General features: G+C 47.9%; 1 protein-coding gene across 2 annotated transcripts; it reads right to left on the bottom strand.

Annotated features, from left to right (window-relative positions):
- Nucleotides 1-321: 321 nt before the first annotated feature.
- On the bottom strand, nt 322-25,915 carry LOC103717090 (putative clathrin assembly protein At2g01600). 2 transcript variants are annotated; one of them, XM_008805337.4, is made up of 15 exons: nt 25,638-25,915; nt 25,418-25,487; nt 25,220-25,317; nt 22,265-22,403; nt 22,020-22,147; nt 21,640-21,732; nt 21,434-21,484; nt 20,881-20,946; nt 20,715-20,780; nt 20,452-20,532; nt 20,293-20,373; nt 3,997-4,155; nt 3,846-3,921; nt 3,639-3,760; nt 322-948 (listed from the first exon to the last, which is right to left on the bottom strand). In XM_008805337.4, the coding sequence occupies exons 1-15, from the start codon at nt 25,725-25,727 to the stop codon at nt 595-597; spliced, it is 1,674 nt and encodes a 557-aa protein (XP_008803559.2). In that variant the 5' UTR covers nt 25,728-25,915; the 3' UTR covers nt 322-594. The 2 variants fall into 2 exon arrangements, with proteins under 2 accessions (XP_008803559.2, XP_038987677.1); XM_039131749.1 differs by lacking the exons at nt 22,020-22,147; nt 22,265-22,403.
- Nucleotides 25,916-27,333: the final 1,418 nt, after the last annotated feature.

Here is a 27,333-nt window from a genome sequence, read left to right as displayed (position 1 = left end):
CGTATATAAATTTGACCATACCATGCCATTAAGGAAACATAATTTGAGACGCAAACTTATGATTTATTAACCAATCTCCTCAATTTACCCTGACCATTTTCAGTCTGATTCAATCATCAGATCATAAAAATCATCTGATGCACACCTACCTAGTTATCAGAATCCTCAGAGTAGGACACCCTGCAGGACCCTTCCCAGGAAGACAGGCATTAGTGTATTACACCAACTCAACAATTCAGCTGCTTACCCATCAGTTCAATTTTTGCATGGCATGACTTTTTCTGACGGTTAAAAAAAATCTGAAAACAATGCAAACCATACTTGCGATTGTCTTAATCATTATTCATTGTACTCAGACGAGTCTGCTTACTGGTGCTTGATTTGTAAGGCAGCAACTCTACAACCAGGTACAGCACACATACGCTCCAAATCAAAGCACATCTATGGCTGGTAGCTCCCATACATTTTATATCATTACATACTTCCCGTTTCTTTACAATCCAAACAACACGTTATAGCCATTTCAGACAGACAATTCGCAAGATATTGCACACAAAAAATGGTGTGGTGTAGAAGATACAGGCATTCCTCGCATTACAGCAGTTGTGTACCGAATGGATTGCTCTGGTGTTGAGGGTTATTTGCTGGGAAAGCTCCAAAACCAACATCACCAAAGGGATTTGGTGCAGCCCCAATGACCACATGCTGCTGGGGGATGGGCTGAGCAAAGGGATTTGGCGGCGCCATCATGGACATTTGTTGCTGCTGATGAGCCATGGCAGCCATTTGAACAGATGGAGGGGCAGCTACTTGGTTCGACATCATGAATGGATCAGCTGACAAGAAAGGATTTGGAGCTGACGCTCCATAGAATTGCTGCTGCTGCTGTTGTCTATATGTTGCCTCATCATAGAGACTATCTAATGTGAGCTTGTCAAAACCACCACCCTGCCAATTATCAACAGATGCCTTCACCTGATATATTCTCATACAGCAAACATAACAGAAGAGGTGTCTCTAATCTTCCTTAAAATACCCAGAGATGGAATATCAATATTAACATAGGTATAACCAACTAAAGACAAGTTAACAGAGGTATAACCAACTAAAGATGGGGAAAAGTATATGATGAACACAGTTTGGATGTCAATATTAACATTAAAATCTAAGTACTGCTCTGAGGGACTTGCCCTTCTTTCTCCTTTTCCAACTGCCCTTGTTATGATGTCTAACTCACATATGTACTTTCATTTGCAAGAAGCATTCAATTTATTTTTGCATCTCTTGATATCTTTCTGAAAAGAGTTGTGAAGGACATGAATCTAATTAGACTGTTCACAGATGCTCCAAGTATATGGCCTTCAAAAGAGAAGTCTTACACCTTGGAATCATAATAACAAATGCAGCGGCATATTCCTAATGCTATTACACTGATAAAACATTCTTTTAAAACACCATTATACCAGATAAAATACACACTATCTTGAATATTGTCTTCCCATGCAATGATACTGGCACTGAAGGCACATAACATATATTTAGTCCAGGATTCTATAGGGCATACCGTACCGTACCAATTTGGTGCCGGTACCCGCTACGGATAGCGTACCGACACTCTGTATGCCAAAAAAAACTCCGTACCATACCGTACCGACACTATGCTAGTGTGGTACCAGTATGGGGTCCGATACCGAGACAATGAACCTTGATCTTGACCACAAGAAGTGGAAAGCAGTGTAGTGCCCAAGCACAACCACGGCCATAGAGTACTTGGTACTTAGCTACTCAAAATTTGCCTAGATAATTAGGGCCTTTAAATGCACTATCAAAGTTGCTTTTTCAGAACAATGGCCAAAACACAATGGAGAACACTTTGGGCCCTAGAGACCAACAAGAACATCATTAAGAAATCATCCTATTCCTTGACAAAGTTGCTAGTTTTGAAGTACCATGATACAGGAGCATCAATCACTTATCAGCACAATACATATCATGGTACACCCCCATATCCCCATATTAACTCATGTCTCATGGTTCATCAACAAGCCTAGGTATGGCACACACATACCTCGGTGTGCCTCATACAGGGCATACCATACAATAGCATGAACCATTCTTCAGACCAAGGAAAAAACAATGGGCCCTATGAATTTGGGGCCCATTTTATTTACAACCTAGATGTATGCTACGAAACCATACAGGTTGCAACAATTTGAGCTCTAACTTGGAGGACGTCCCTAGTCCTCAGATATTCATATCTAGCATCATATGTTGGTTCTGAGTATAAGTTGGTTAGGGCAGTAGGTGGGTCCTATGACGTGCATTGAGATTGATGGCTTTAGAGGTCACCTTGATCCAATTAAGTCCTAGTTGGTTTGGTAGCACAAATCTGAGTAGAAACAACTCAAAAGACTAAAGATTGAAATTCATTACCACCAACAGAAAAGCATGGCATCAGCATGGTGGAAAGAAGTTGAAACCATCAGAGTCCAAAAAAGAAAGTACTCAGATTATATCCATCTATTATTTAGTCCAGGATTCTCAGCTTTGAACAAAATAAGACAAATCAAAAGAAAGTACTCGCAATCTGATTATATCCTCTATTAAAGACTTAACAGCATTGAACCGCAGCAACAAGACAATGAGGAAATGCATCTAGGAGTTTGATTTGTTGACCCTAAGTAACATACTTCCTGGTAATGAGGCAAAAAAACTCCTAGATATGTTGTAGGACTGTGTCTCAAAATCTAGGATCAAGTGTCCACACATACTAAAGTCACTGGGGATGATAATTACAAGCAAGTCCTTAAAGCCAAGAAGTAACTATATGACATCACCAATAACAATGGATCCATCATGCTTATTAGGCAAGGCGAAACCCTTGGGCAAGTATTGCTCAGTGCATATTCTAGCAACAAGGTTATATGCCATCAAGCAAGAGATCCACAAAGAGATTGAGTTATGAGTTAAGACCCAAAACATAACAATTTTAGACATGGCATTTCGGGAGTCTAGACTAGATGGCTGCATCTCAATAACTACGTAAGTGTGATGCTTACAAGCATTCTGAGGGAGATCTAATAATCATGACAAGGTAGGTCACCCTAAGTTTAAGATCCATCAGGCTATCTTATTAGATGTGCTGGATACCTTATTATGACAGACTGCTTGCTCGCAAGTCCAATGGATTGTTGACACGAATATCTTCTGCAACACTTGCAGGGTAGGCAGAGAGCAGTGAATGATCATCATGATCAACAATGATAGTACTAAAAAAGTAAAAACTTTCTCCCAGGAAATGATCAAACCTGACCATAAGACTTGCCAACAGCACTTAGCTCATGGGTTTGGCACCTCTCTCTCCTTACTGCATGCACTGGGAGAGCTCTGGGTTCAAATCTAGATGGTAGCATGATCCACCATACCTCTTATAGAAAAATTTAAAAAAAAAAAACCAAAGGACATACAACCTGTACTTCTGCTAGGCTTTTAGAAGGTTTTAAGGTTCCACATGTATTAGTAATGATGCAAAATTATTCCAGCTAGAAGAAGTATTCCCTTGATCAAATACACAACAATGCTACGAAAGTATTAAATTAGCTAGTGTATTAACGAAAGAGGGATGCAGAGGAACCAACCAACTGGTTTTCAACCATAGATGAATTGTTGCTACTAGGAGTAGTAACAAGGGCAAGTTCCCATCCTGATGGATCAAATCCTTTTTCTTGCACCATACCAGAATCACTGGAAGGAGCACCGCCTGCCAAACAACCATAATAAATATTAACTATGATGTAAAGAAATAACTTATAAATGCACTACAAAAAAGAAATAACTAAACGCACCAGATGGAACAATGGCCAAGGCTAATGCATTGCTTTCCTCTATTGCAGATGCACCAGGATTTGTTTCATGTAATCCCTATGCAATCAGGAAGAGATTTACAAACGGTACAGAAAGAGACAAGACAATATCACATTCTTCTTAAAGAGTTACCAGTAGGTCTCCAGCATCTTCAGTCACTGCCTTATGAGGAGATGCAACTTCAACATTAGATGGTGTTGGTTTGGGTTCATCAAGGGATGGGTTTTCCTCCTCTAAGGGCGCAGGAGTTGTTTCCGGTTTGTATGTCAAAAGAAGTCTCTCTGGAAACTCCTAACTCAAAACAAGAACTTCATATAAATTGCTTGAAGTACAATTAGTCTGATTACTCGACAATACAATGTCAAAAGATATGTTACTCATTTGATTAAAAAAAGTTAATGAAATATATGAAATAGAGTCAGTCCAGCAAAAACAAAAACTGAACCAGATTTCAGAAATAGGATTAAATTGGGATTACAGCCCAATTTCCCGATCATGTTTTACTTGCATAATTCTAAGCAACCCTTATAGCTTAAAATTTTCATAGCTTGTCATACAATATGACCAACAAGAAACCAACTTATCCACCAATGGTAGCCACCTTCACTATAACCCACCACCCTCTTTCACCATGGTGATTTTCCCACCAACCTTTATACCTCGTGCCTCTCCCTCCCTATTGGAGATGGTTCCCTAACAAAGCGATGATCTCATGTAACAAAAACACTCAACAGGCAGTAGTGAAGTGATGTTTTCATTATCACTCATTACAGTATCAGTTATTAAAAGCATCAGATGTTTGACATGGTATAGGGTACTCATGATCCGAAAGAACAGTTATAGGAAAAATTCAGCCAGCTGCTATGAGCAATCAAGGGAGAACCAAGGTTCTAGTGACTAGATCCTTAGATGTGGCATAGATACGGACAAATTTTATTTCATACCACCGTAAGAAGATGGCAACAAGTCTTAGTTACTGGAGTAGAAACTCCACACTGATGCCCTCGGCTGTCCTTTTCTAAGATTATAAGAATGGCTCAATGACAGTCCCACCACCCCCACCCCAAAAAGAAAAAAGAAGCATGAAAGATAGTAGAAACTACATATCAAGACTTGGATATATATATATATATAAAAACTCCACATCAAAACTTGTGTGCGTATAAAGTCCCTTAGCATACATCCATTGCTGTAAGTAGTTCAATGATTTCCATAACCAAATTGTAACTAAATTGCCAATTCTAATACCCATATGTTACATGTATTTTAGATTCCAATAATGTGATAAATATGCATGTTGCTGACCTCAGCACAAAGAGGAAACTACAACCAGGACAGTTGATTTGATAGGCCCACCTAATTTCATACAAAAACATATATTAAGATAACATGGTAAAAAACCCAAAGCTGATTTTGGAGGTCAAAAAGATTGTACTAAGGGTGTAGCAGCCATATTAATACATATCACTTGGTTCCCTTTGCCAATATGGTCCTTGGTACAGTGCTTACAACCAACTTCCAGCTGGTTGTGTAACGCTTAATACAGTAGCATATCCTATAGTATTTAAGTCTAGCATGTGAGCATGCAAGCAATATATATATATATAGAGAGAGAGAGAGAGATAAAGAGATATAATATATATATATATATATATATATATATATAGAGAGAGAGAGAGAGATGCACTCCATTCGAATGGATCCGGAAGCAAATCCGGTCGCTTCCGGAGCCGTCTAATCCCACACTAATCCTGAAGTAACAAGGGACCGAATTAACCGGTTAACAGTAGCCGTTAAGGGAAAAAAAGAAGAATTAATGGGATGGGATGTGCTACCCACATCCACGCCCATCCCTCGATACTAGAATCATTTTCCCTTTCCTCTAAAGTACTGCAACAGTTGACTCTATCGCATTGTATCTGTTATGGGGGAATTGAGCCGCCATGCCCCACGTGATCGGCACGCGTATCCAGGAAAGCTACAGCTGCCCTATGATCCAGCACTCCGACCCCGAGTCGGACCTCCTCGGCTCCGCAGCCCGACCCCGGGTCGGCTGCCCTATGATCCAGCACTCCGACCCCGAGTCGGACCTCCTCGGCTTCGCAGCCCGACCCCGGGTCGGCTGCCCTATGATCCAGCACTCCGACCCCGAGTCGGACCTCCTCGGTTTCGCAGCCCGACCCCGGGTCGGCTGCCCTATGATCCAGCATTCCGACCCCGAGTCGGAGATCTTTTGATAACGACAGGCTATTCTCCAGAGGCACGCCGCGGCCTCCTGCTCCACTACTCCCTGCAACGGCTGTACCCGATGCTGCCCACGATCTCCTGTATCAACCGTACAAAGCGGAGCTCCACTACGCCCTGCCATGACCGTACCCAGCGCTGCTCCACGACGCCCCGTAACGGCCATGTCAGTGGCCATTCTATCGTGCCCCACGACGACAAACCCCCCTGAGAGACCTCCCAGCCAGGTATATATGCGGCTGGGGGGAGAAGGGGGGGTAAGCAATACCTCCCAGAGCACTCTCTCCCACTTGTGATTATCATCTCTCCTCCTCCAATCTCCTCTGACTTGACCGTCGGAGGGCCATCACCACCCTGGTGGTGGTGCAAGGCTTGTTTGCAGGTTCCTTGGCGGAAGGTGGAGCGCAACCAGCACCAACCAAGACAACTCAGGCGGAACCCCGTTCACACCGTCGTGTCAATCGTTCTCGGTTTGGACCACCAGCAACAGTTGGCGCTAGAGGAAGGGCCGAATCTCAGAACGATCGTAATGGCACGGCGAGGTGGTCGCGGAGCTTCCAATGCTTCCGGTCGCGGAGCCTCTCGCGCCTCTGGCCGGGAGGCTGCTGCGTCCCCAACACACTCTCAGCAGCATTCCACCGCTTCTCCTCCCATTCAGACGGTCGAACCTGCTCAGTTCGACCAGCTAGCCCAGCAGGTTCGCACCCTCGCGGAGGCAGTGCAGAATCTGCAGGGTGTGATCTCTCGGGTGCCGCAGCGGGCTCAGGAGCCGCTGCTCCCCGAGCACTCGCCTCTTCCTCACAACCCGCGCTCCTTCCTCTCCCATGGAGAGGAGCGCCGGCGCGGGGAGGATTCTCGAGTGCGGTCCATTCTGCCAGGACCTTCTCATCGGAGCTGCGCGGGGTACGAGAGGCGGACCCGGGCGCGTTCTCAGACACCCCAGTCCTCGAGGGGCCCGCACTCCAGTCGGTCCCCCTCGCGCCGCTCCTTGTCTCCCACCCACCGGTCGCGCTCCCTGGACCGGCGGGTGGACGATCTCCACAGACAGCTCCAGGTCCTGAAGGGCCACTCCAAAGATCCCTTCGCCGACTTGGAAATCTCCTCCCAGCCGGCGCTTGCCTCAAGGATCCTGCGAACCCTAAACCCGCCGGGGTTCAAAATGCCGGCGATCGAACCCTACGACGGGGCGGCGGACCCACGGGACCACGTGGAGAGTTTCAGGACTCTTATGCTCCTCCATGGAGCATCGGATCCTCTCCTCTGCAAGGCCTTCCCGGCGACCCTCCGCGGCCCGGCAAGGGCGTGGTTCGCCGGCCTGGAGGCTAATTCCATCCAGTCCTTCCACCAGTTCACCCGTCTCTTCATCAGCCATTTCGCCGTCAGTAGCCGGCGAAGACTGGTCTCCGACTCCCTCTTCGATGTCCGGCAGAACGAGGGAGAGAGCCTGCGGGATTATCTCACCCGCTTCAACAAGGCAACACTGGAGGTCCGGAATTTGAGCCAGGAGGTGGCTCTCTCAGCCCTGAAGCGAGGCTTCCGGAAGGGCAGACTCACCTTCTCCCTGGACAAACGCCTGCCGCGGAGCTTCCCGGAGCTGTTGTCTCGGGCAAACCAGTATGCAGACGCCGAGGAGGCAGCCTCCCACCGGAACAAGGAGGCCGCCGAGACTCCTCTAAAGCCCGGGAAGAAAAGGCGAAAAGAGGCACCCCAGAGGAGGAGCCCGACGCCTCAACGCCGGCGCAGAAGCCCGTCACCAGCAAGGAACCACGGCGCCACACGCCCTCGTTCTCCGCACCGACGCTTCAACCGGTACACCCCACTCCTGGCCCCCCGGGCCCAGATCCTCATGGAGGTCAAGGGGCGGGAGGACCTCCCGGTCCCGAGGCAGATGAAGAAGATCCCTGGGAGGAAGCCTTCTCGGGCGTACTGTGAGTACCACCGAGACCACGGCCACGATACCGAAGACTGCTTCCAGCTTCGGGACGAGATCGAGGCTCTCATTCGCCGAGGGTGTCTCGGTCGATATGTAAACGACCGACGTCTCCCCGCAGACCCGCGTCCAGCCGACCCGGCCCCTCAGGAGCCTCGGGAGCAGAATCGACCCGTTGCGGGAGTGATCCACACCATCACTGGGGGCTGCTCTCGGCCCGTGAGGAACGCAGGGGGCTCGGCGGAAGTATCAGGAGTGGCCGTCGCGAAGAGGCAGCAGGTCGGAAATGTAATCACTTTTTGTGATGAAGATGTAAAGGGGGTTCAGACTCCCCACGATGACGCCATGGTGATCTCTCTCACTATGGCGGACTACGATGTAAGGCGTGTTCTTGTGGATAGTGGAAGCTCAGCTGATATTTTGTATTACGAGGCCTTCCAAAAGATGGGCTTGTCCCGACAATTGTTGCACAAAACATCCACCCCCCTCATAGGATTCACTGGAGACGCTATCTCGGCCGAAGGTGTCATCGAGCTGCCTGTGACTGCGGGCATTGCACCCGCAGAAGCCACGGTGCGGCTCGGGTTCTTGGTCGTCCGTGTCCCCTCGGCCTACAACGCTATCCTCGGACGACCCGGACTGAACGCCCTTCGCGCGGTGGTTTCTACCTACCATTTGCTCATGCGGTTCCCCACAGCGGCCGGGATTGGAGAGGTCCGAGGTGACCAGCCGACCGCACGGCAGTGTTTCCTAGCAACTCTCAAAGGGAAGAAGCCCATGGAGGCCCTAAGCGTCGAGTCACTTGACGCCAGAGACGAAGTGGCCTTGCGGCACGGGGAGCCGGCCGAGGGCGTAATCGAAGTTCCCCTCGAAGAAGGCCGCCCGGACCGCACGGTCCGGGTCGGTGCCAACCTCGACTTGGAAGCTCGGCTCCGGTTAGTGAAATTCCTCCGAGCCAATGCAGATGTGTTTGCCTGGTCGGCGGCCGATGTACCTGGGATCGACCCGGAGGTCGTTTCTCACGCCCTCAACGTCGACCCGACCCACCGACCAGTAAAGCAAAAGAAGAGACACTGTGCCCCGGATCGGATCCGGGTGGTCGACCAGGAGGTAGACAAACTCTTGGAGGCAGGTTTCATAAGAGAGGTGAGCTACCCCGAGTGGCTGGCAAACGTCGTACTTGTCCGGAAGGCGAGCGGGAAGTGGAGGATGTGCGTCGACTACACCGACCTGAACAAGGCGTGCCCCAAGGATAGCTTTCCGCTTCCACGGATAGACCAACTGGTCGACGCGACTTCCGGATATCAGCTACTGTCTTTTATGGACGCCTTCTCCGGCTACAACCAAATAATGATGGCTCCACAGGACGAGGAGAAAACTGCCTTCATAACAGACCGGGGGCTGTACTGTTACAAGGTAATGCCCTTCGGTCTGAAGAACGCTGGCGCCACTTACCAGCGCCTCGTCAATAAAATCTTCAAGGAGCAGATCGGCCGGAATATGGAGGTGTACGTGGACGATATGCTGGTAAAAAGCCGCCATGCAGACCAGCACATTGCAGATCTGGAGGAGACTTTCACCACCTTGCGAAAGTTTCGCATGAAGCTAAACCCAGCGAAGTGCGCTTTTGGTGCTTCGGCCGGGAGGTTCCTCGGTTTCATTGTCAACCAGCGCGGGATCGAGGCCAACCCGGACAAGATCAAAGCCATCCAAGATATGTCCCCTCCGACCAAAGTGAAGGAGGTTCAGGAGCTCGCTGGAAGGGTCGCCGCGCTCGGACGATTTGTGGCAAAGTCGGCCGAACGCTGCCAACCATTCTTCAAGGTGTTGAAGCGCCCAAAAGACTTCCTCTGGACGGCCGAATGTCATGCGGCGTTCGACCAGCTCAAGGAGTACATGGCGTCTCCTCCCCTGCTGTCCAAGCCGCAAGAGGGGGAGATGCTCTACCTTTACCTGGCGGTCTCCCCAACCGCAGTCAGCGCAGTACTGGTTCGGGAAGAGGCAAGACTTCAGAAGCCTGTATACTACATCAGCCGAGTCCTCCGGGATGCCGAGACGCGGTACACGAAGGCTGAGAAGATCGCCTTCGCGCTGCTGACTGCGACCAGGAGGCTTCGCCCCTATTTCCAGGCTCATTCTGTCACCCTTTTGACCGATCAACCACTGCGGCAGATTCTCAGCAATCCAGAGAATGCGGGACGGCTGGTGAAGTGGGCAGTAGAACTTGGTGAGTTCGACATCCGCTACCAGCCCCGACCAGCCATCAAGGCCCAGGTGCTCGCGGACTTTCTCGCTGAGTGCACTGTGCAGGAGGCGGAACCTAAGCCGCCGGAGACACCCAGCCTCGATCTCCCGATCTGGACGCTCCACATTGACGGGTCGTCGAACCCTGAAGGTGGAGGGGCTGGGCTGGTCCTCACCAATCCCGATGGAGTGATAGCCGAGTATGCCTTGAGGTTCGGATTTCCAGTGACCAACAATGAGGCGGAGTACGAGGCCCTAGTCGCGGGACTCAAACTCGCCAAGGAGCTCGGCATCCGGCGTCTGAAAGTCTTCACCGACTCCCAGCTGGTGGTCGGGCAGGTTCGAGGGGAGTTCGAGGCGCGGAGCCCGACCATGCAGAGCTACGTCCGGAAGGTGCAAACACTCATTCCCGACCTCGGCAGTGTTGACATTCAGCAGGTCCCGAGGAGCGAAAATGCCAGGGCCGACAGGTTGTCCCGCCTAGTGGACGCAGACGCGCACAACTTGTCGAGGGCAATCTACCTGGAGACCCTGGATGCCCCGAGCATTGACGGGGCTGGAGCGGTGATGGCAATTGATCCGGAGCCGTCTTGGATGGACCCGCTCGTCGCCTACCTCGCCGAAGGAATCCTCCCTGAAGACGAAGATCAGGCCCGGTGGCTTGTAAAGAAGTCCGCCCACTACGTACTTTATGAAGGGAGGCTGTATCGGACCTCGTTTACCGCCCCCCTCTTAAGGTGCCTCCGCCCCGCGGAAGCGGCCTACGCCCTCGGCGAAGTCCACGAAGGCATCTGCGGATCGCACTTGGGGGCTAGGTCCTTGGCGCATAAGATCATGAGGCAAGGCTACTATTGGCCGACCTTGTTGGAGGACTCGAAGGACCACGTGCGGAAATGCGACGCCTGCCAGCGCCACGCCAACGTCCAGAGAGTCCCCTCTGTCCCCTTGGCGCCAATCACCGCGCCCTGGCCCTTCGCACAGTGGGGAATGGATATCCTCGGACCATTCCCCGTCGCTTCGGCCCAGCGGAAATTTTTGATTGTCGCCATCGACTACTTCACCAAGTGGGTGGAGGCAGAGCCACTGGCCACCATCACGGAGGCACAAGTCCGGAAGTTCGTGAAGAAGAACATCATTGTCCGATTTGGAGTACCTCGGGTCCTCATCTCGGATAACGGTCGACAGTTTGATAACAAGCACTTCCGGGACTTCTGCGAGGAATTCGGGATCGAGCATCGGTTCACATCCGTGTCGCATCCCCAAACCAACGGCGAGGCCGAGGTCACAAATCGGACAATCCTCCAAGGTATCAAAGCGCGGATCGGCCGGACGGGGCAAGCTTGGGTCGAGGAACTCGAGAATGTCCTTTGGGCGTATCGGACCACACAACGGACTCCTACTGGAGAGACGCCTTTCAGCCTAACCTATGGCACGGAAGCCGTTGCCCCCGTGGAGCTCGGACTCCCCTCGCCTCGGGTGGCCGCGCACCGACCCGAGGCCAATTCAGAGCAACTCCGAGGAAACTTGGATCTCTTGGAAGAGGCAAGGGAAATGGCTCAGGTACGGATGGCAATGTATCAGCAGAGGGTGGCCCGATATTACAACTCCAAAGTCCGACCGAAGCTTTTCAGAATTGGAGATCTGGTGCTGAGGCGAGCTAAGGCATCTCAACCTACGGAAGGTGGGAAGCTAGCGCCAAATTGGGAAGGCCCGTATAAAGTTCGTTGGGTAAACCGACCTGGCTCCTACCAGTTGGAAGCCCTAGATGGCCGAGAAATTCCAAGAGGCTGGAATTCCGCTAACCTGCGGATGTATTACCAGTAGAACAACAAGGCCAGAAAGACAATTTAAAAAGGTGCAATACTTTTCATTTCAATAATTTCTGGTTACAGTGGCGTGCTCGTGTGATTACAAGGAATTCCCAGAGGGGAATTAGGGAGTAAAGAAAGTAAAGAAGAGGTGGGGACCCAAACCCTCAACCCAGGGCGGCTGCAGTCCCACCAGAAGTGGGTGCTTCTAACCGGAGGCGCCATCCAGCACCTCACCAAAAAGAGGAGGAGCCGCCGCAGAAGAAGCTCCCGCTGCCCCCAGGGGAACGCCGCCTCCAAAGGATATTCCCATCTTCCCCAGTGGTAGGGAAGAGAAGGGATTCGAGGGGGAAGAGTATATGGAGGCGCGGTCCCGGATTGAGCGTCCGGCGCAGAGCTCAACCGGGAGGCTGAACTTCAAGGAGGGGAGATGTGATCCCGGATGAAACGCCTAGAGCGGAGTTCCGCCGGGGAGACCCTCCTTGTTGATCCCAGATGAAACGGCTAGTTGGCTGAAGTTGTAAGGGGAGCGCCTCCCCTTTCCTTCGACAGGAGTCTCTCAGTCATATGCCAAGGAGGAGGTCCGCGATCCATGGCAACCTGCAGCTCCGGCTTGGCAAATTCCATCGTACCTGCACCTGTATTTATAGCCAAGCTGCGGCCCCCTGGTAGTTCCGATACGGGTGGCTCCAATAAATGCAGGCGCACTGAATCCGGAGCCGTTCCGGCTCCCGAGGCGTATCTCCCCGCGATTTCCTAAGCGTCATTCTCCTTAAATCGCATTCTTTGTGCAGGACGATCCGGGTGACGTATACCCCTAGGTCCACGTGTCTCCGCTCGCGCCCAGGCCGCATCCTCCTCGAAGAACCCGCGTATCGCGGCCGCTCAACTAACACTCCTCACCAGCAGCAACTGGCGATCCGATTTCCCAGGTAACGCATTAATTAGCGTTTAATACCCTTCTCGTGTTCCCCCCAGGCAACGCTTGGAGGAGAGGAGAAACACGGTCGCGGCTGGGCACAGAGAAACCCCGATGGGCGGCGAGCGACAAGTGGCCGACCAACGAGTGGAATGTCCCGAGGCTCGGCCCTCGGATGCCTGGCTAACCCGATGATCATCCCGAGAGCAGACTAGCCGGAAGCCCCGACCGGTCGCCTCGGCTTGCGCCAGCCTTGGCCGACCAACGAGCGGAATTTCCCTGAGGCTTGACAACCCTCAGATGCCTGGCTAACCCGATGATCATCCCGGGAGCAGACTAGCCGGAAGCCCCGACCGGTCGCCTCGGCTTGCGCCAGCCTAGGCCGACCAACGAGTGGAATCTCCCGAGGCTCGGCCCTCGGATGCCTGGCTAACCCGATGATCATCCCGGGAGCAGACTAGCCGGAAGCCCCGACCGGTCGCCTCGGCTTGCGCCAGCCTAGGCCGACCAACGAGTGGAATCTCCCGAGGCTCGGCCCTCGGATGCCTGGCTAACCCGATGATCATCCCGGGAGCAGACTAGCCGGAAGCCCCGACCGGTCGCCTCGGCTTGCGCCAGCCTTGGCCGACCAACGAGCGGAATTTCCCTGAGGCTTGACAACCCTCAGATGCCTGGCTAACCCGATGATCATCCCGGGAGCAGACTAGCCGGAAGCCCCGACCGGTCGCCTCGGCTTGCGCCAGCCTAGGCCGACCAACGAGTGGAATCTCCCGAGGCTCGGCCCTCGGATGCCTGGCTAACCCGATGATCATCCCGGGAGCAGACTAGCCGGAAGCCCCGACCGGTCGCCTCGGCTTGCGCCAGCCTTGGCCGACCAACGGGCGGAATTTCCCTGAGGCTTGACAACCCTCAGATGCCTGGCTAACCCGATGATCATCCCGGGAGCAGACTAGCCGGAAGCCCCGACCGGTCGCTTCGGCTTGCGCCAGCCTTGGCCGACCAGCGAGCGGAAGAATTTCCTGAGGCCTAACCCTCGGATGCCTGGCTTAGCGCCGGAAGAATTTCCTGAGGACTAACCCTCGGATGCCTGGCCTAGCGCCGGAAGAGTTGCCTGAGGCCTAACCCTCGGATGCCTGGCTCAGCGCCGGAAGAGTTTCCTGAGGCCTAACCCTCGGATGCCTGGCTTAGCGCCGGAAGAATTTCCTGAGGCCTAACCCTCGGATGCCTGGCTTAGCGCCGGAAGAGTTTCCTGAGGCCTAACCCTTGGATGCCTGGCCTAGCGCCGGAAGAGTTTCCTGAGGCCTAACCCTCGGATGCCTGGCTCAGCGCCGGAAGAGTTTCCTGAGGCCTAACCCTCGGATGTCTGGCTTAGCGCCGGAAGAATTTCCTGAGGCCTAACCCTCGGATGCCTGGCTTAGCGCCGGAAGAATTTCCTGAGGCCTAACCCTCGGATGCCTGGCTTAGCGCCGGAAGAATTTCCTGAGGCCTAACCCTCGGATGCCTGGCTTAACGCCGGAAGAGTTTCCTGAGGTTTAACCCTCGGATGCCTGGCCTAGCGCCGGAAGAACTTCGGGAATCAAAAGTCAGCAAGAAGCAACCAAGAGCTATAAAAAAAAAAAAAAAAAAAAAAAGAGGACGAGGGCGAGATGAAGAAATATTCAACGTGCATTAATTTTCAGGGCCGAGGCCCATACAATTGGGCAAAACGCCGACATACAAAAATAAAAAAGACAATGAAAGGTACAAGAGGTCAGCTTGGAGGAACTCCCGGGTCGGGAACGCCGGGCTCGTCCGCGGGAGGTAGGGAAGCAGCAGGAGAACCAGCAGGCGATGGCGCCGGAGAGGAGTCCAGGAGGGAGATCTCGCTCAGGTCAACTTCGGGATACTTAGCCGACACCCTTGCCAGGCCCTCCTCGAAGCCCAAGGTGAAGGCTTCGGCCCCCGCGTCCGACGCGTCATGGACAAACTCGTCAGACTGGCGATAGGTCCGCACTGCCTCCGACATATCATGGGCGAACTCGGCGGACTGGCGATAAGCCTCTACCGCCTGACGCCCGATTTCCGCCCTCTTCTCGGCCAGCTCCGCCTCAGCTCGCTCCATAATCTGAGCCTTGGCCTCCAAGACCTTCGCCACAATCCGGCCTTCGGCCTCAGAGGAGACCCTCAGCAGATCAGCCTGAGCCTCTTTATGCTTCGCCTCGGTAGCAACCCGAGCGGCCTCGGCTTCCTTCAGGCGCGAACGGAGCTCTTGGACGTCCGTGCATGACTTCTCCAGGGCCGACTCCAGTTCGCCTAGTTTGGCTTCAAAAGAGCGGATTCGGTCGCAGGCGTTGTCGGCAGACCGCTGGGCCTTCTCCCACCGCTCTCGATAGTCCGCGATCTTCCGGGACTGCTTTTCAGCCCGTTCCTCCGCCTTCTTGACCCTGCTTTTGAGGCCCGAGGCGGCTTTGAGTTGCTCCCGAGCCTCTGACAGTTGCTCCTCCAGGGCGGCGAAGCCGAGTGCCCGCTCTTCGGCCTCCCGGAGCCTCGCCTCGAGGTCCCCGGTCGTCCTGCCTGCCGCAGCCCGGCCTCCCTCTTCCATTGCTTTCAGCCGGTCCTCGGCCTTCGCCAAAAGCCCCGCCTGTTCCTTGTAGCACTCCTCCAGACGGATCATGTACTGGGCGAGCTAAGAAATAGGAAAAATAAGGGAGTCAGGCGGAGAACAACAGAGCCAATAAATGGTGAAAGACGGCCAGAAGAACACTCACCGACATGAGACAGACGCAGCTGGCGGCCCCAACGTCAGAGACATCCAACTCCCGGACCCGCCGACGGTCCTTCTCCAGCAACACTGTTTCGATGAGATTTCGGGCGCCATCGGTAGTGAAGGCAGACCCCGATTTCTCCCCGGAGCCGGATGGTGGTTCTGCAGCCTTACCCTTATCCATCGCCTGGGGAAGAGTCCGGCTGATCGCGCTCGGGGCGGGGGTCGCCCCAGGAATTGATAGGGTCCCGCTCGGCCGGGGCCTCGGCGCGTCCCTCCTCGAGTCATCAGGAGCCGACCGAGTCGAAGGCCGGGTCGGGGACCGATCACGTCCGACCCGTCCGTCTTGAGCAGGCTCAGGTGGCACCTCCGGAGTAGCGGCAACCTTACCACCGGAGGGCTGATACAGCGTCAGCTGCCGGTCGGTGCCCACAACATCTCCCTGACCGGTGGGCCCGGACTCGTCGGTCGGCATCGGAGGTATCTCCTTACGGGACTTCTTCGCCGGTGGGGCCCCGCTCGGAAGAGCTCGTTTCCTCCTCCGGACTGCTTCCAGCAGGGACGCCCTACCAACAGCCTTCGACTTCACCGACCGCATGACGTCGTCGACCTCTGCAAGAAGGACGGGATGGTCAGGGACTGAGAAACCGAAAGGAAGAAGGAACGAAAGAGAAGAAAAGAGCTAAAGAAACGATGGCGGACTCACGGTCGGTGGGGACCGAGCTCAAACCGACGTTCACCAAGGTATCCTCAGAAATAAGGCGGCCCACCGGGGGAAGCTGGCCCTCGGCGACCAACCCCTTCAAGGCGGCGACGCCCTCGGATTCCTCCCTCGACAACTTCGACAGGCCAATTGGGGACTTCACCGGCGTCCCCCAGACTGCCCTGATTTCCCAGGAGGGGTCTGCATCAACGAAAAAGAAGCGCTCCTTCCAGTGGTGAATGGAGGTAGGACCCTCCTTGACAAGGCCGCACCCTCGCCGCGCTGCGAAGCACCACCACCCTTTGTCCTGGGGGTGGCCGCTCAGGCCGTAGAGCTCCCAGAAAACGTTCAAGGTGGCGGGAATCGCATGCAAGCGACAGAGAACCTGGAAGACCGTCAGAGCACGCCACGAGTTCGGCACCAGTTGCGTCGGTGCCATTCCTAAACCCCGGAGCACCTGTAAGACTAGGTCTGAAGGGGGAAAGCGGAACCCGGCCTGGAGGATGCCCTCATTGATGGCGATCTTCCCTCGAGGAGGATGAGACATCCTCTCCTCAGGCCCTGGGAGCGTGACATTGCAGGCCTCGGGAAGGTGGTACCGAGCCACAAATCCGTCTAAGTCCTCGGCGACCAGTTTTGACTTGATGCTATCTGCTCCCACTTCGCCCATCCCTAATGGCCAATCTACGGTCAGGACGGGGTCAAGAAGGAGGGAAAGGCCGGAACGACTGGGGTGCACTAGTACAAAAAGAAAAAGTATGAAGAGCTCAAAGTAGAAGAGTGGGAAACTCACTTGAAGAGGAGGAAGAACGGCTCCGAGAGCGTCAAAGGAAAAGCAAGCGAACGTTTCGGCGGCAACAATGGTAGCGCAAAGGAGAAACTCGAAAATGTCCGTAAAGAAGAAGACGGACGGGGGAGGGCCCCCGATTAAATAGGCGAAAGGGCAAGTGACACCTCGATGACGCCAGAAGACGCCTGGCCGCCGAAGGGTCGCTCGCACCCCAAAGGCGAATCGACACCATTAAGGAAGGATGTCCGCCGAAATCCTCAGGTTGCCAGGTCAGCAGCAACCGCCATACGCCATAAAGAAGGCGGGAAGCTTGAAGCGCGCGCGCCTCTCCGAAGGATGGCGGCAATCTCGAAACATCACTCCCTTCACCTGTTCCCCTTCTGGTTCCAGGCTCGGAAGTGGGGGGCTACTGTTATGGGGGAATTGAGCCGCCATGCCCCACGTGATCGGCACGCGTATCCAGGAAAGCTACAGCTGCCCTATGATCCAGCACTCCGACCCCGAGTCGGACCTCCTCGGCTCCGCAGCCCGACCCCGGGTCGGCTGCCCTATGATCCAGCACTCCGACCCCGAGTCGGACCTCCTCGGCTTCGCAGCCCGACCCCGGGTCGGCTGCCCTATGATCCAGCACTCCGACCCCGAGTCGGACCTCCTCGGCTTCGCAGCCCGACCCCGGGTCGGCTGCCCTATGATCCAGCATTCCGACCCCGAGTCGGAGATCTTTTGATAACGACAGGCTATTCTCCAGAGGCACGCCGCGGCCTCCTGCTCCACTACTCCCTGCAACGGCTGTACCCGATGCTGCCCACGATCTCCTGTATCAACCGTACAAAGCGGAGCTCCACTACGCCCTGCCATGACCGTACCCAGCGCTGCTCCACGACGCCCCGTAACGGCCATGTCAGTGGCCATTCTATCGTGCCCCACGACGACAAACCCCCCTGAGAGACCTCCCAGCCAGGTATATATGCGGCTGGGGGGAGAAGGGGGGGGGTAAGCAATACCTCCCAGAGCACTCTCTCCCACTTGTGATTATCATCTCTCCTCCTCCAATCTCCTCTGACTTGACCGTCGGAGGGCCATCACCACCCTGGTGGTGGTGCAAGGCTTGTTTGCAGGTTCCTTGGCGGAAGGTGGAGCGCAACCAGCACCAACCAAGACAACTCAGGCGGAACCCCGTTCACACCGTCGTGTCAATCGTTCTCGGTTTGGACCACCAGCAACAGTATCTAACCACACTGTGGCAAATCGATACAAGTAGCTAAAGATCTCACATCCGTTATCATTTCAAAAAAGAAAATCCACCTGCAGATTGGCCACTTCATTAATTGCTGGGACCCACTTCTTTAATTTCTAAAAGTAAACACAAACTAGCCATGGGCAAATAGAAACATGCACTCCCTTGTAGAAACAAACAGAAACATCCAAAGAATAAACACAAACCCTCTAGGGTAAATACCTAATCTGTGCCAATAAATAGAAACACCGTAGAAGAAATAAATAGAAACTTGACCTCCCACCCTTGGTCAGGTCAGGGCTCACTCACAATAAACATCAAGGACGGAGGATAAAAACAAAGTTTAGATGCAGTAAACATAAAGTAGTGTAGAATAACCACAAACCTTGTGGGAATAAACACAATCGGGCCATGGAGAGGGTGCTCACTACCTTCCTGCGCTCCCCTCCAAAAATAAACAGAAACACCCGAAGAATAAATACTAACCCCTTCCTAATAAACACAAACCCTTCAAAATAAACACTTAGTCTACGATGATAAACAGAAGCATTACAGAAATATCAGAGACATGGGTCCCAATAATTAATAATTTTTGTTTGAAACGTGGCTATGTTGTAATGGAGAGAGAGGGTGGGAGCGTACGAGCAACGTACCAAGGGACGGGCGTGGACCTGGGTAGAATGCCCCATCCCATTAATGCTTTTTTTAACGGCTCGTGTTAACCTGTAAATTGGGGCTCTTATTACTTCAGGATTGGTGTGTGATCGGACAACTCCGGAGGCAAGCAGATTTGCTTCCAAATCCATTACAATGGAGCATAGTAGTTCTCTCCCTCTCTCTCTATATATATATAGACACACACATACATACATCTGCTGGATTTCATCCTGTCCATAGTGCTTTGCAAGTCATTGTGGCGTGGCTGAATGTAGAGCGGTCTGTGACGGAACTTTGAGAGAGAGAGAGAGAGAGAGAGAGAGAGAGAGAGACTTGGCTACACTTGAGTTCAACATATATATACATATATATATATAGCATATCCTATATTATTTAAGTCCAGCACGTGAGCACACAAGCAATATACCTGTACATGTACACACACATGTGAGTATGTGACCATTTCTTCCATTCTATTTGTTAATCACAACCAGACCCCAATCAAATCCTCCCATAAAAGGTATTAAATCACGTGAAAGGCATACATCTTAGATAAGTCTCTCTGTAGTGTCCGTATGTGTCACTTCATTTAGTCTTACCAGCTAATGTTAGGCATTCTTAGAGAGTCTTACTTAAAGGAACGATATGAGATATGATAAGCCTTTTTAATAACATCTATAGTTTATGAAGAATTCATAGTGTCTCACTTACAGGTGTGATGCAACGTAAGACTCAAATGAGCTTTTTAAATGATATTTATAATCTATGGTCCACGTTTTGTGGTATTGAAGAAACAAATGTTGTGCATATATTAGAAAATTTTCTTCCCTCAGATTTGTGATTTATATTGTCAATAACGCAGGAATTGCAAAGCTTCTCCAACCTATCTTAAAAGCTTGAATTTCTGTTTAGCACGCATGGTAAAAAATCAGGACATCCTGCTATGATGCTACACTGACCAAATGGTATGTATTATAAGATACCAGGGCGTACATCAAAGGCATAAGCACAACAGGAAATAAAAGCATTTGATAAGCATATTCCTTTGGTACTAAAAGTAATTGAGACATATAAAACGAGTTAAATCAACTAAAATATACATCCAAGATTTACGATCAATTTGGAAGGAAAAGGGGGTAAATGATTAACTAACCAATGGCTCTCTGGAAACCGAAACCACTCGCGGAGCCTCCCTTATATATTCTTCCATGGTTACAAGAAATGATTGTGGGGGCTGCAAGATGATTATTAAGAAAATGAGAACCCTAAGAAGATGTGAAAACCACTAGAACCATGTTATTATCATTCGTACCTCTCTCAAGTTTGGAAATTGGAAATTTCTAGCAAGTTCTACTCCCCGACAAACTTCATAAAAATCAGAAAGACTTCCAGCCTGCAACATCAAGAAACAACTTTCTTCAATAGCCGAAACTTATAAACCTTATATTGCATTGCTCTAACAAGACCTCTACATGGCCAACCTGGAAAAAGAAGGGAGGAGGGGAGGGAGGGGGGCAGGTACTGTCACAGAAATACACAGCATGATGTAATTTAAATGTGAGATGACAGGACTACCTGTTGTCCAGCTCTCTTGTAGATATCAAGAGCTTTAATTGCTTCATGTCTTGGCATCTCAAAAAACTGAAATAAGGAGAAAATAGAGATTTAAGAAAAAAATTATTGAAAGTTTTTGTGAATCACCTTGAATATATGATCTGAACAACCAATGAATGTTATATACCTTATCAACAAGGTTGATAATTCCATCATTAATAGCACAATAAATTTTAAAGCTCTCTTTCAACACCTGTTAACATTATGATACCAGAAGAAGCATGGTCAAATATTACTTTTCTAATATTTGGATGTAGCATTGCGGAATATGTGAAGGATAAGACATAAAGATGATGTTGCATCAGAAAGGGATCTTAGTATGATCCTTTGTTCATGGGTCCTAATACAGAAAAGAAAAAATATGACCAAATATTGAAATAACACAAAAACTATTTAATCTTTTTTTAAATAAATGAGTAAATCCTAGTTTCCTGTGTCCATGCCGAAGCATTTTTTGGGAATAAGATTGATACAGCTGAGCTGAACCAAGTAAGGGAAAATAATGAGACCTAAAAATCCAAAGTAACTGGATATTCAACAGCCAACTTATTCATATATGAGGTAGATGAAGCATTTTGGCAGTCACTTACTGTACTAATTCTCATTATACTTGCTGTTCTTAACAAAAATTAGCATGCTTCAAAGTAAAAAATGTAGGGTGGCTCAAATGGTAGGCTTACCAGGGCTAGAGCATATTGTACCACATAATTGCTCACAGCAGCCCCTTCCGGCTGCACATCAAACCAGAAACCAATATTAATGTGGATTGATCACATAATTTGAGAAAAAAAGATGATCTTTCTTTTAAAAATATCATTTGGTCACTTCTAATCTATCAACTCTAGAATAAAACTTATGATCCTAGAGAAGTGGCAGAAACAATTACATGGCATCCAATAAGACGATATAATAACTGCTGTAAAGCAGGCAATTGCTCCAACAAGTCTTCACTATCCAATTCTCTAGTTTTACTGTGACCCTGACAACAAAATTCATCAAAACAATCATAAAAGAGACAATATTACAATCTGCAAGGTAAGTATGTAGATACCTAGGAGATTATTTGCTAAGTGAAATAAAAACGTTACAATCTGATCAGATCCATAAAAGGTAAGTATGTATATAACCAGGAGACTATTCACAAAAGGTAAGTATGTATATAGCCAGAAGACTATTCAAAAAAGGTACGTATGTATATAGCCAGAAGACTATTTCCTAAGTGAAATAAAAACATTAAAATCTGATCAGATCAATAACTCTCTAGACCTTTTCAGACCCTTGAGCAGGTTTTGTCAAGCGCTCAGCTTCAACGTCATATTTTAAAACCCTGAAGCATTCCAGTCTTTCCTCCAAAAATAATGCATAAGTGCGAACCCAAGCAGAGCAATCCCAAGCTGCAAAGTAATAAATATAGAATGATATAACTTTCTGAACTGATAATGGATTCTGATCCCTACTACAAACAAAGAAGTGCTGTTGAGTCATGATTATTGCAGGCGAAGATGAATAACCAATAGGACTTGAATCATCCTTGAAGTTTGATAATTGAAGTATGCGTCCCCTCTGGGAAAAATTAAGCAGCTCCTCACGGAATGAAGGATCACCCTCCCTAAGAAGCCTATGGATAACTATGAGTGTCTTCAGTGCCACCTGTACCGCCAATGAGAGGAATCAATAATCATAACAGGGAATCGCCTCCATGCAATGTATACAAGGACTTTAAGGCAGAAAAAACATCAGAAGAGTGAGATACTTGGGCCGTGTTTGGTTGTGTAAAATGTTAGCCCAGATAAATGGGTTAACCTTCTCCTATTCCTCTTTACCTTCAAAATAAATAGGTTGTTTTTTTGGTCTTTGGCAGGTTAAAGTGGAATAGGTGGACTAAAAGGTCTTTATATTGCATTTAACCCCCTTCTAGCCTACAACCAAATGCAGCCTTAAGCTCACAACAATACATACATAAATGAATAAGCAAATCTCTGGGAAGGTCATGCTGGGTGTTCATTGTTCTTTTATCTCTACCATCAGCCTCTACATTTTACAACTTTACTAAGCTCTCTCTCTTATCCTTTTCAGTATGTGCCCCCTAATTGTCCCAACTGTAAGATCTGCTCAATCCTGTCAAGCAGCCTCCTTTTAAATTATGAACTACAGTTGGCTGCATCTTGATGGGCTCCATTGTCAAAAACCCAAGGACCGACAATCAACACCATTAATTATAATCTATAACATTTAAAATGTCTAGAACCAAAAATCAAATATATTAGGAATTCTTACCAATGCATCAAGTGGTACATGAATGCAAGGTTTTTTTATTACAAGGTAAAATAATTTGCATAGATAAATATCAGAGCACAGAAACCACACCATTAATGATAATATATAATACTTAAAATGCCTAAAGAAAAAAGACATATGAGCAATTGCTTATCAATGCATAAAGTAGGAGAAAAATGGATGCTACTCTAAGGATAGGACAAATAAATTGAATAGTTATATACATCAATCAAGAAAAAACACTATTACGCATGGTATAAAATTTTTGAATACATCCTAACAAAAACTTCCAAGCCAAAGTGGAAGCAAACCCTTTATGTTATTTGAAATTGTCCATTATGTGACCAGTCAATGCATAAAACCTTCAAATATTTAGTTTTGGCTTTTAAGCATTGTCCATGTTTTACATAAAGTTTTCTAGAATGAATTTTCAACTTTGATGGCTCATAAGTATTTTACAAATAGCTCAAATCTCTAAAAATTGCAGGTCATCATAGAGAAACTACAAACTCCTGCACATGTATTTCTCCTTAATAGACATGGATTGGCTCACTTGGGACCCTATGACATAGGCTAAGACACAGGGCACATCCTATAAGATCAAGGTAACAATGGGTTATGAGTCATGAACGCATAGAATCGAACTAAGACAAAATTGATCATTAAACTAACGATGAGCTCCATCTAAAGGAACCATAACTGCAGATAATCGAACTAAGGCAATGCCAATTTTTTAGCAACAACACATGATTATGGTAGAAAAGATCCTTTTGATCTGATAATGTAAACATTTGTATCAATGGAAGAGTGCAAAATCACTATATTCTACATGTCATAAAGGTTGCATGGTGAACTCATTTGGGGTCCTATGAGATAGACCAAGATGTTAAGCAAGTCCTATAAGGTCAGCAGATAGGCCTACACTATTAACATGACATAAATAATGGCCATCCCAAGGCGATTATGCAAATTTTTTTTTTGTTCAAAAATACATGATTTATCATTAAACTACATATGGCGTTCATTTAAAGGAACCACAACTACATAAATTTGAACTAAGATAAAGCCAACTTTTGAGCAACAGGCCATGATTATTGTAGAAAAGATCCTTTCTAGCTGATATGTGAACATCTTGAATCAATAGAAGAGTGTCAAATCACTACATGGCACAAAGGTTCGTTCAAGAAACTTGACATGTAGCAATTACACATTCAATCACTAAATAGCAAAATTATGTGGCAAGATTATGTTCCTTATGCTTCAGATCTTAGGAGTTATTTATTTAAGAGAATGCTTGTTATCAGTTTGCACCTAAGACAGTTCAGGAATCAATAATTATTTTTCTCAGATGAGAATAGTTTCTAAAATATTTAATAGAATACAAATTTATTGATCGTGGCATACAGAATTAAGCTCGCATAAAAAAACATATGTTCAAAATCTTGAAGGTTGGTGATATAATTCCTTTTTCCTTTGTGACAATAAAAAAAAAAAGGCATTCTCTTGTCCAAAGTAGCGCCATCAGAGCACTTATTCCATTCCATACCCATTTTGTAAAAGATGATAAGAGGTGAATTCCAACTTGTATCAAGAATTATTTTCAAGAGAATTTGATATTGAAGGGACTTGACATCAAAATTCAATCCCTTCTTCTCGTGTCTTCTAAGAGGCACAAGTGGCTTCTAAGATTTACAATGTTAGAAGAAGCCAGATTGGAGATGTGAAGAACAATAAAAAAAAGGAGTATGAATGTATGATGGAGAAGAGAAGGACGACACTAATGTGTAAATCTCCCCTTAGAAGTTACGGAAAATTGATAATAAACTCAACATTCAACTACTATACTTGAAAGTTCAGATTGATTCTAAACTAATCACAGCCATTAATCCTGGACTCTAAAACAAAAGAATGTCAAACTATGGGATGGATGGTCTAACAACTACCACTCAAACTCTTCAAAGCAAGGGCTCTTCTAAAGTTCATCTAAGATTCAGAAGATCATCTACTCGATGACCAATTCTGTCCATTGGATGTCTGAGAAGCCAAAGCACCAACCAAACATCAACAAAACATGAATGAGGCCGTGCCAGAAGAGCAATAGCAGCAAGCACTTGACAGAAATAATAATATGAAAGTAGATTAAATAAGAACAGAATATGAAACAGATGATGGGGTGGAAGAAATAGTACCGTCCAGTTGTGGGTCTTGGCGAGCCGCCGGGCGAGAGCGTGTATGCAGTAGGCAACGTCGGCACGGGGGCGGGCCATGGAAGTGGCCGCCAAGATCTCTGCACACCAGGATCGGAGTAAGGTGGGAATCAACAATATGGCTGGTAAGACAAAAATAAAGAAGGAACGAAGGAGGAAGAAGGGGGAACGGGAACGCACTCCTGAGATGCCTCTCCTTGGGCGGGCACTCCACATGATTCGTGGATTTGACGATGGCAACATCCAGGTCCTCCGATCAGGCAGCGGCGGCAGCACGCGGATCGGGTCGAAAGGGATCAGATCGGATCGAGTTAGTTTAGGGTGTAGGAATTCTTTTCTTTTATTGGATAGAAACAAATCAAAAAAAAAAAAAAATCTATCTATAACCATCTGTATCTACCTTGAAATCACTGTTAAGGTTGGCGAGGCCGACGGTTGTGGTGTCCTTGAGGGCGCCGTATGCCTTTCGCCAGCTCTGCAGCGTTGCCATCTGCCCTCCTCTTCCCCCTCTTCCTCCGCCTCAACCGCACCGCCCCTTCCGGATTTACTTTTTCTTTTTTTCTCTGTTTTTCTTTTTCCAGATAAATTACGTGTTGGTGCTCGCCGTTTCCCTTTCTCGTCTTCGGTCCCCCGCCCCGCGGCCCTTTCTGCCTCGGCTCCCTACCCTCGTGCGGAGCGAAAATAATTGAGCCGGTCTCACATTATTATTCTTTTTTTTTTTATTTGCTTCTGTATTCCGTGCGGTGGCGACAGATGGTTGTTTGATCTGAACGGTCGGATGATCGCTAGGGCCCCCCACCAGAACTCGGAACCGTTGGATCGCCATAATTATACAGAAGCAAAGCTGGAAAACACGCCAACTCGTTCGTCAATCTCGTCCCAAGACCGCCTCCCCTCACCGCCCGATTTGTCCAGAAAGAGGGACGAAAAAACAGAGATATGGCATCTCTGGTCATAAAAAAAATAGGGGTGTCTTTCTCATCATCCGTATAAGTTAATTAAAAAAGATAAAAAAAGCCTTCTGATTGTTTGACCAAAGATAATTTAGTATAGAAAAATAAATCCTATATAATTATATATTTAATATAAAAAATGAATAAATAAAATAGTAAAATAAATGACGTTTCTTTTATAAGAAAGAAGATAAAATAAATGCAATCAGAAATGGTAGGAGATGATTTATTTTTCTATACTGGATTACCGATCGAAGGTAATATAAAAATATCATTTCTTGATATTAATTATATTAGTATTATATTAATTAAATTTTATAATATATTTTATATTAATATTATATTGATATATTATAAAATAAATTAATATATTGATTAATGATATTTATAAATAATGATATATTTAGTATATTAGTATCTTTATTTATAAATAATTAACATATACTTATTAATTATCGATAAATCTATTCATTACTAATTAATATATTTATTTATATACCACAATATACTAAAATTTATTTACAATAAGAAATATATTTTCAAATATATATATAATTAATTTAAAAATATTTACTAACTTATGTAAATATATTTCATCAATTGAAATAGCCAATATTAACATCGTTTATATAAGTAGGCCATAAAAGACTAATGAATGGACTGAAAAAAAAAATGTTATTACTTGAATTGTTTATTCGAGGTATTGTTGAAAATTTGACAATATTTTCATATAAAATTATTTCTAACAAAATATAGTAATTTTTTTTTGGTACCATTTTCTAGAATAAATTTTCTACTAACCAAACATGATAAAATTTATTTTTTCTCATAATTATTTTTAAAAAAAATTACTTTCAGACTTCTTTAGATTATTTTGTAATCTGATATACCCTAACCAGTCGAACCCTTAGATTGCTCACCTACACTGCAATTGCTTGTCGCTGCATTAACGATCGTCAATTGCATTGCTCTTGTATGTTAAGTATGTGGGACTTATTGCTTGCTTAAATGAAGGGAACTATAAAAGTGGACAAATACTACATATCATTTGTTATAAATGAATTCAGAATTCTATGTGGAGGACGTCATACAAATGGACGTTTCACAAGCACCATGAGCACCTGCTTGTAGCCATGACCATTT

The sequence above is a fragment of the Phoenix dactylifera genome, chromosome 11 (assembly GCF_009389715.1).
Source record: "Phoenix dactylifera cultivar Barhee BC4 chromosome 11, palm_55x_up_171113_PBpolish2nd_filt_p, whole genome shotgun sequence".
Classification (NCBI taxonomy): domain Eukaryota; kingdom Viridiplantae; phylum Streptophyta; class Magnoliopsida; order Arecales; family Arecaceae; genus Phoenix; species Phoenix dactylifera.
This window is presented reverse-complemented; position numbering and strand designations above follow the sequence as displayed.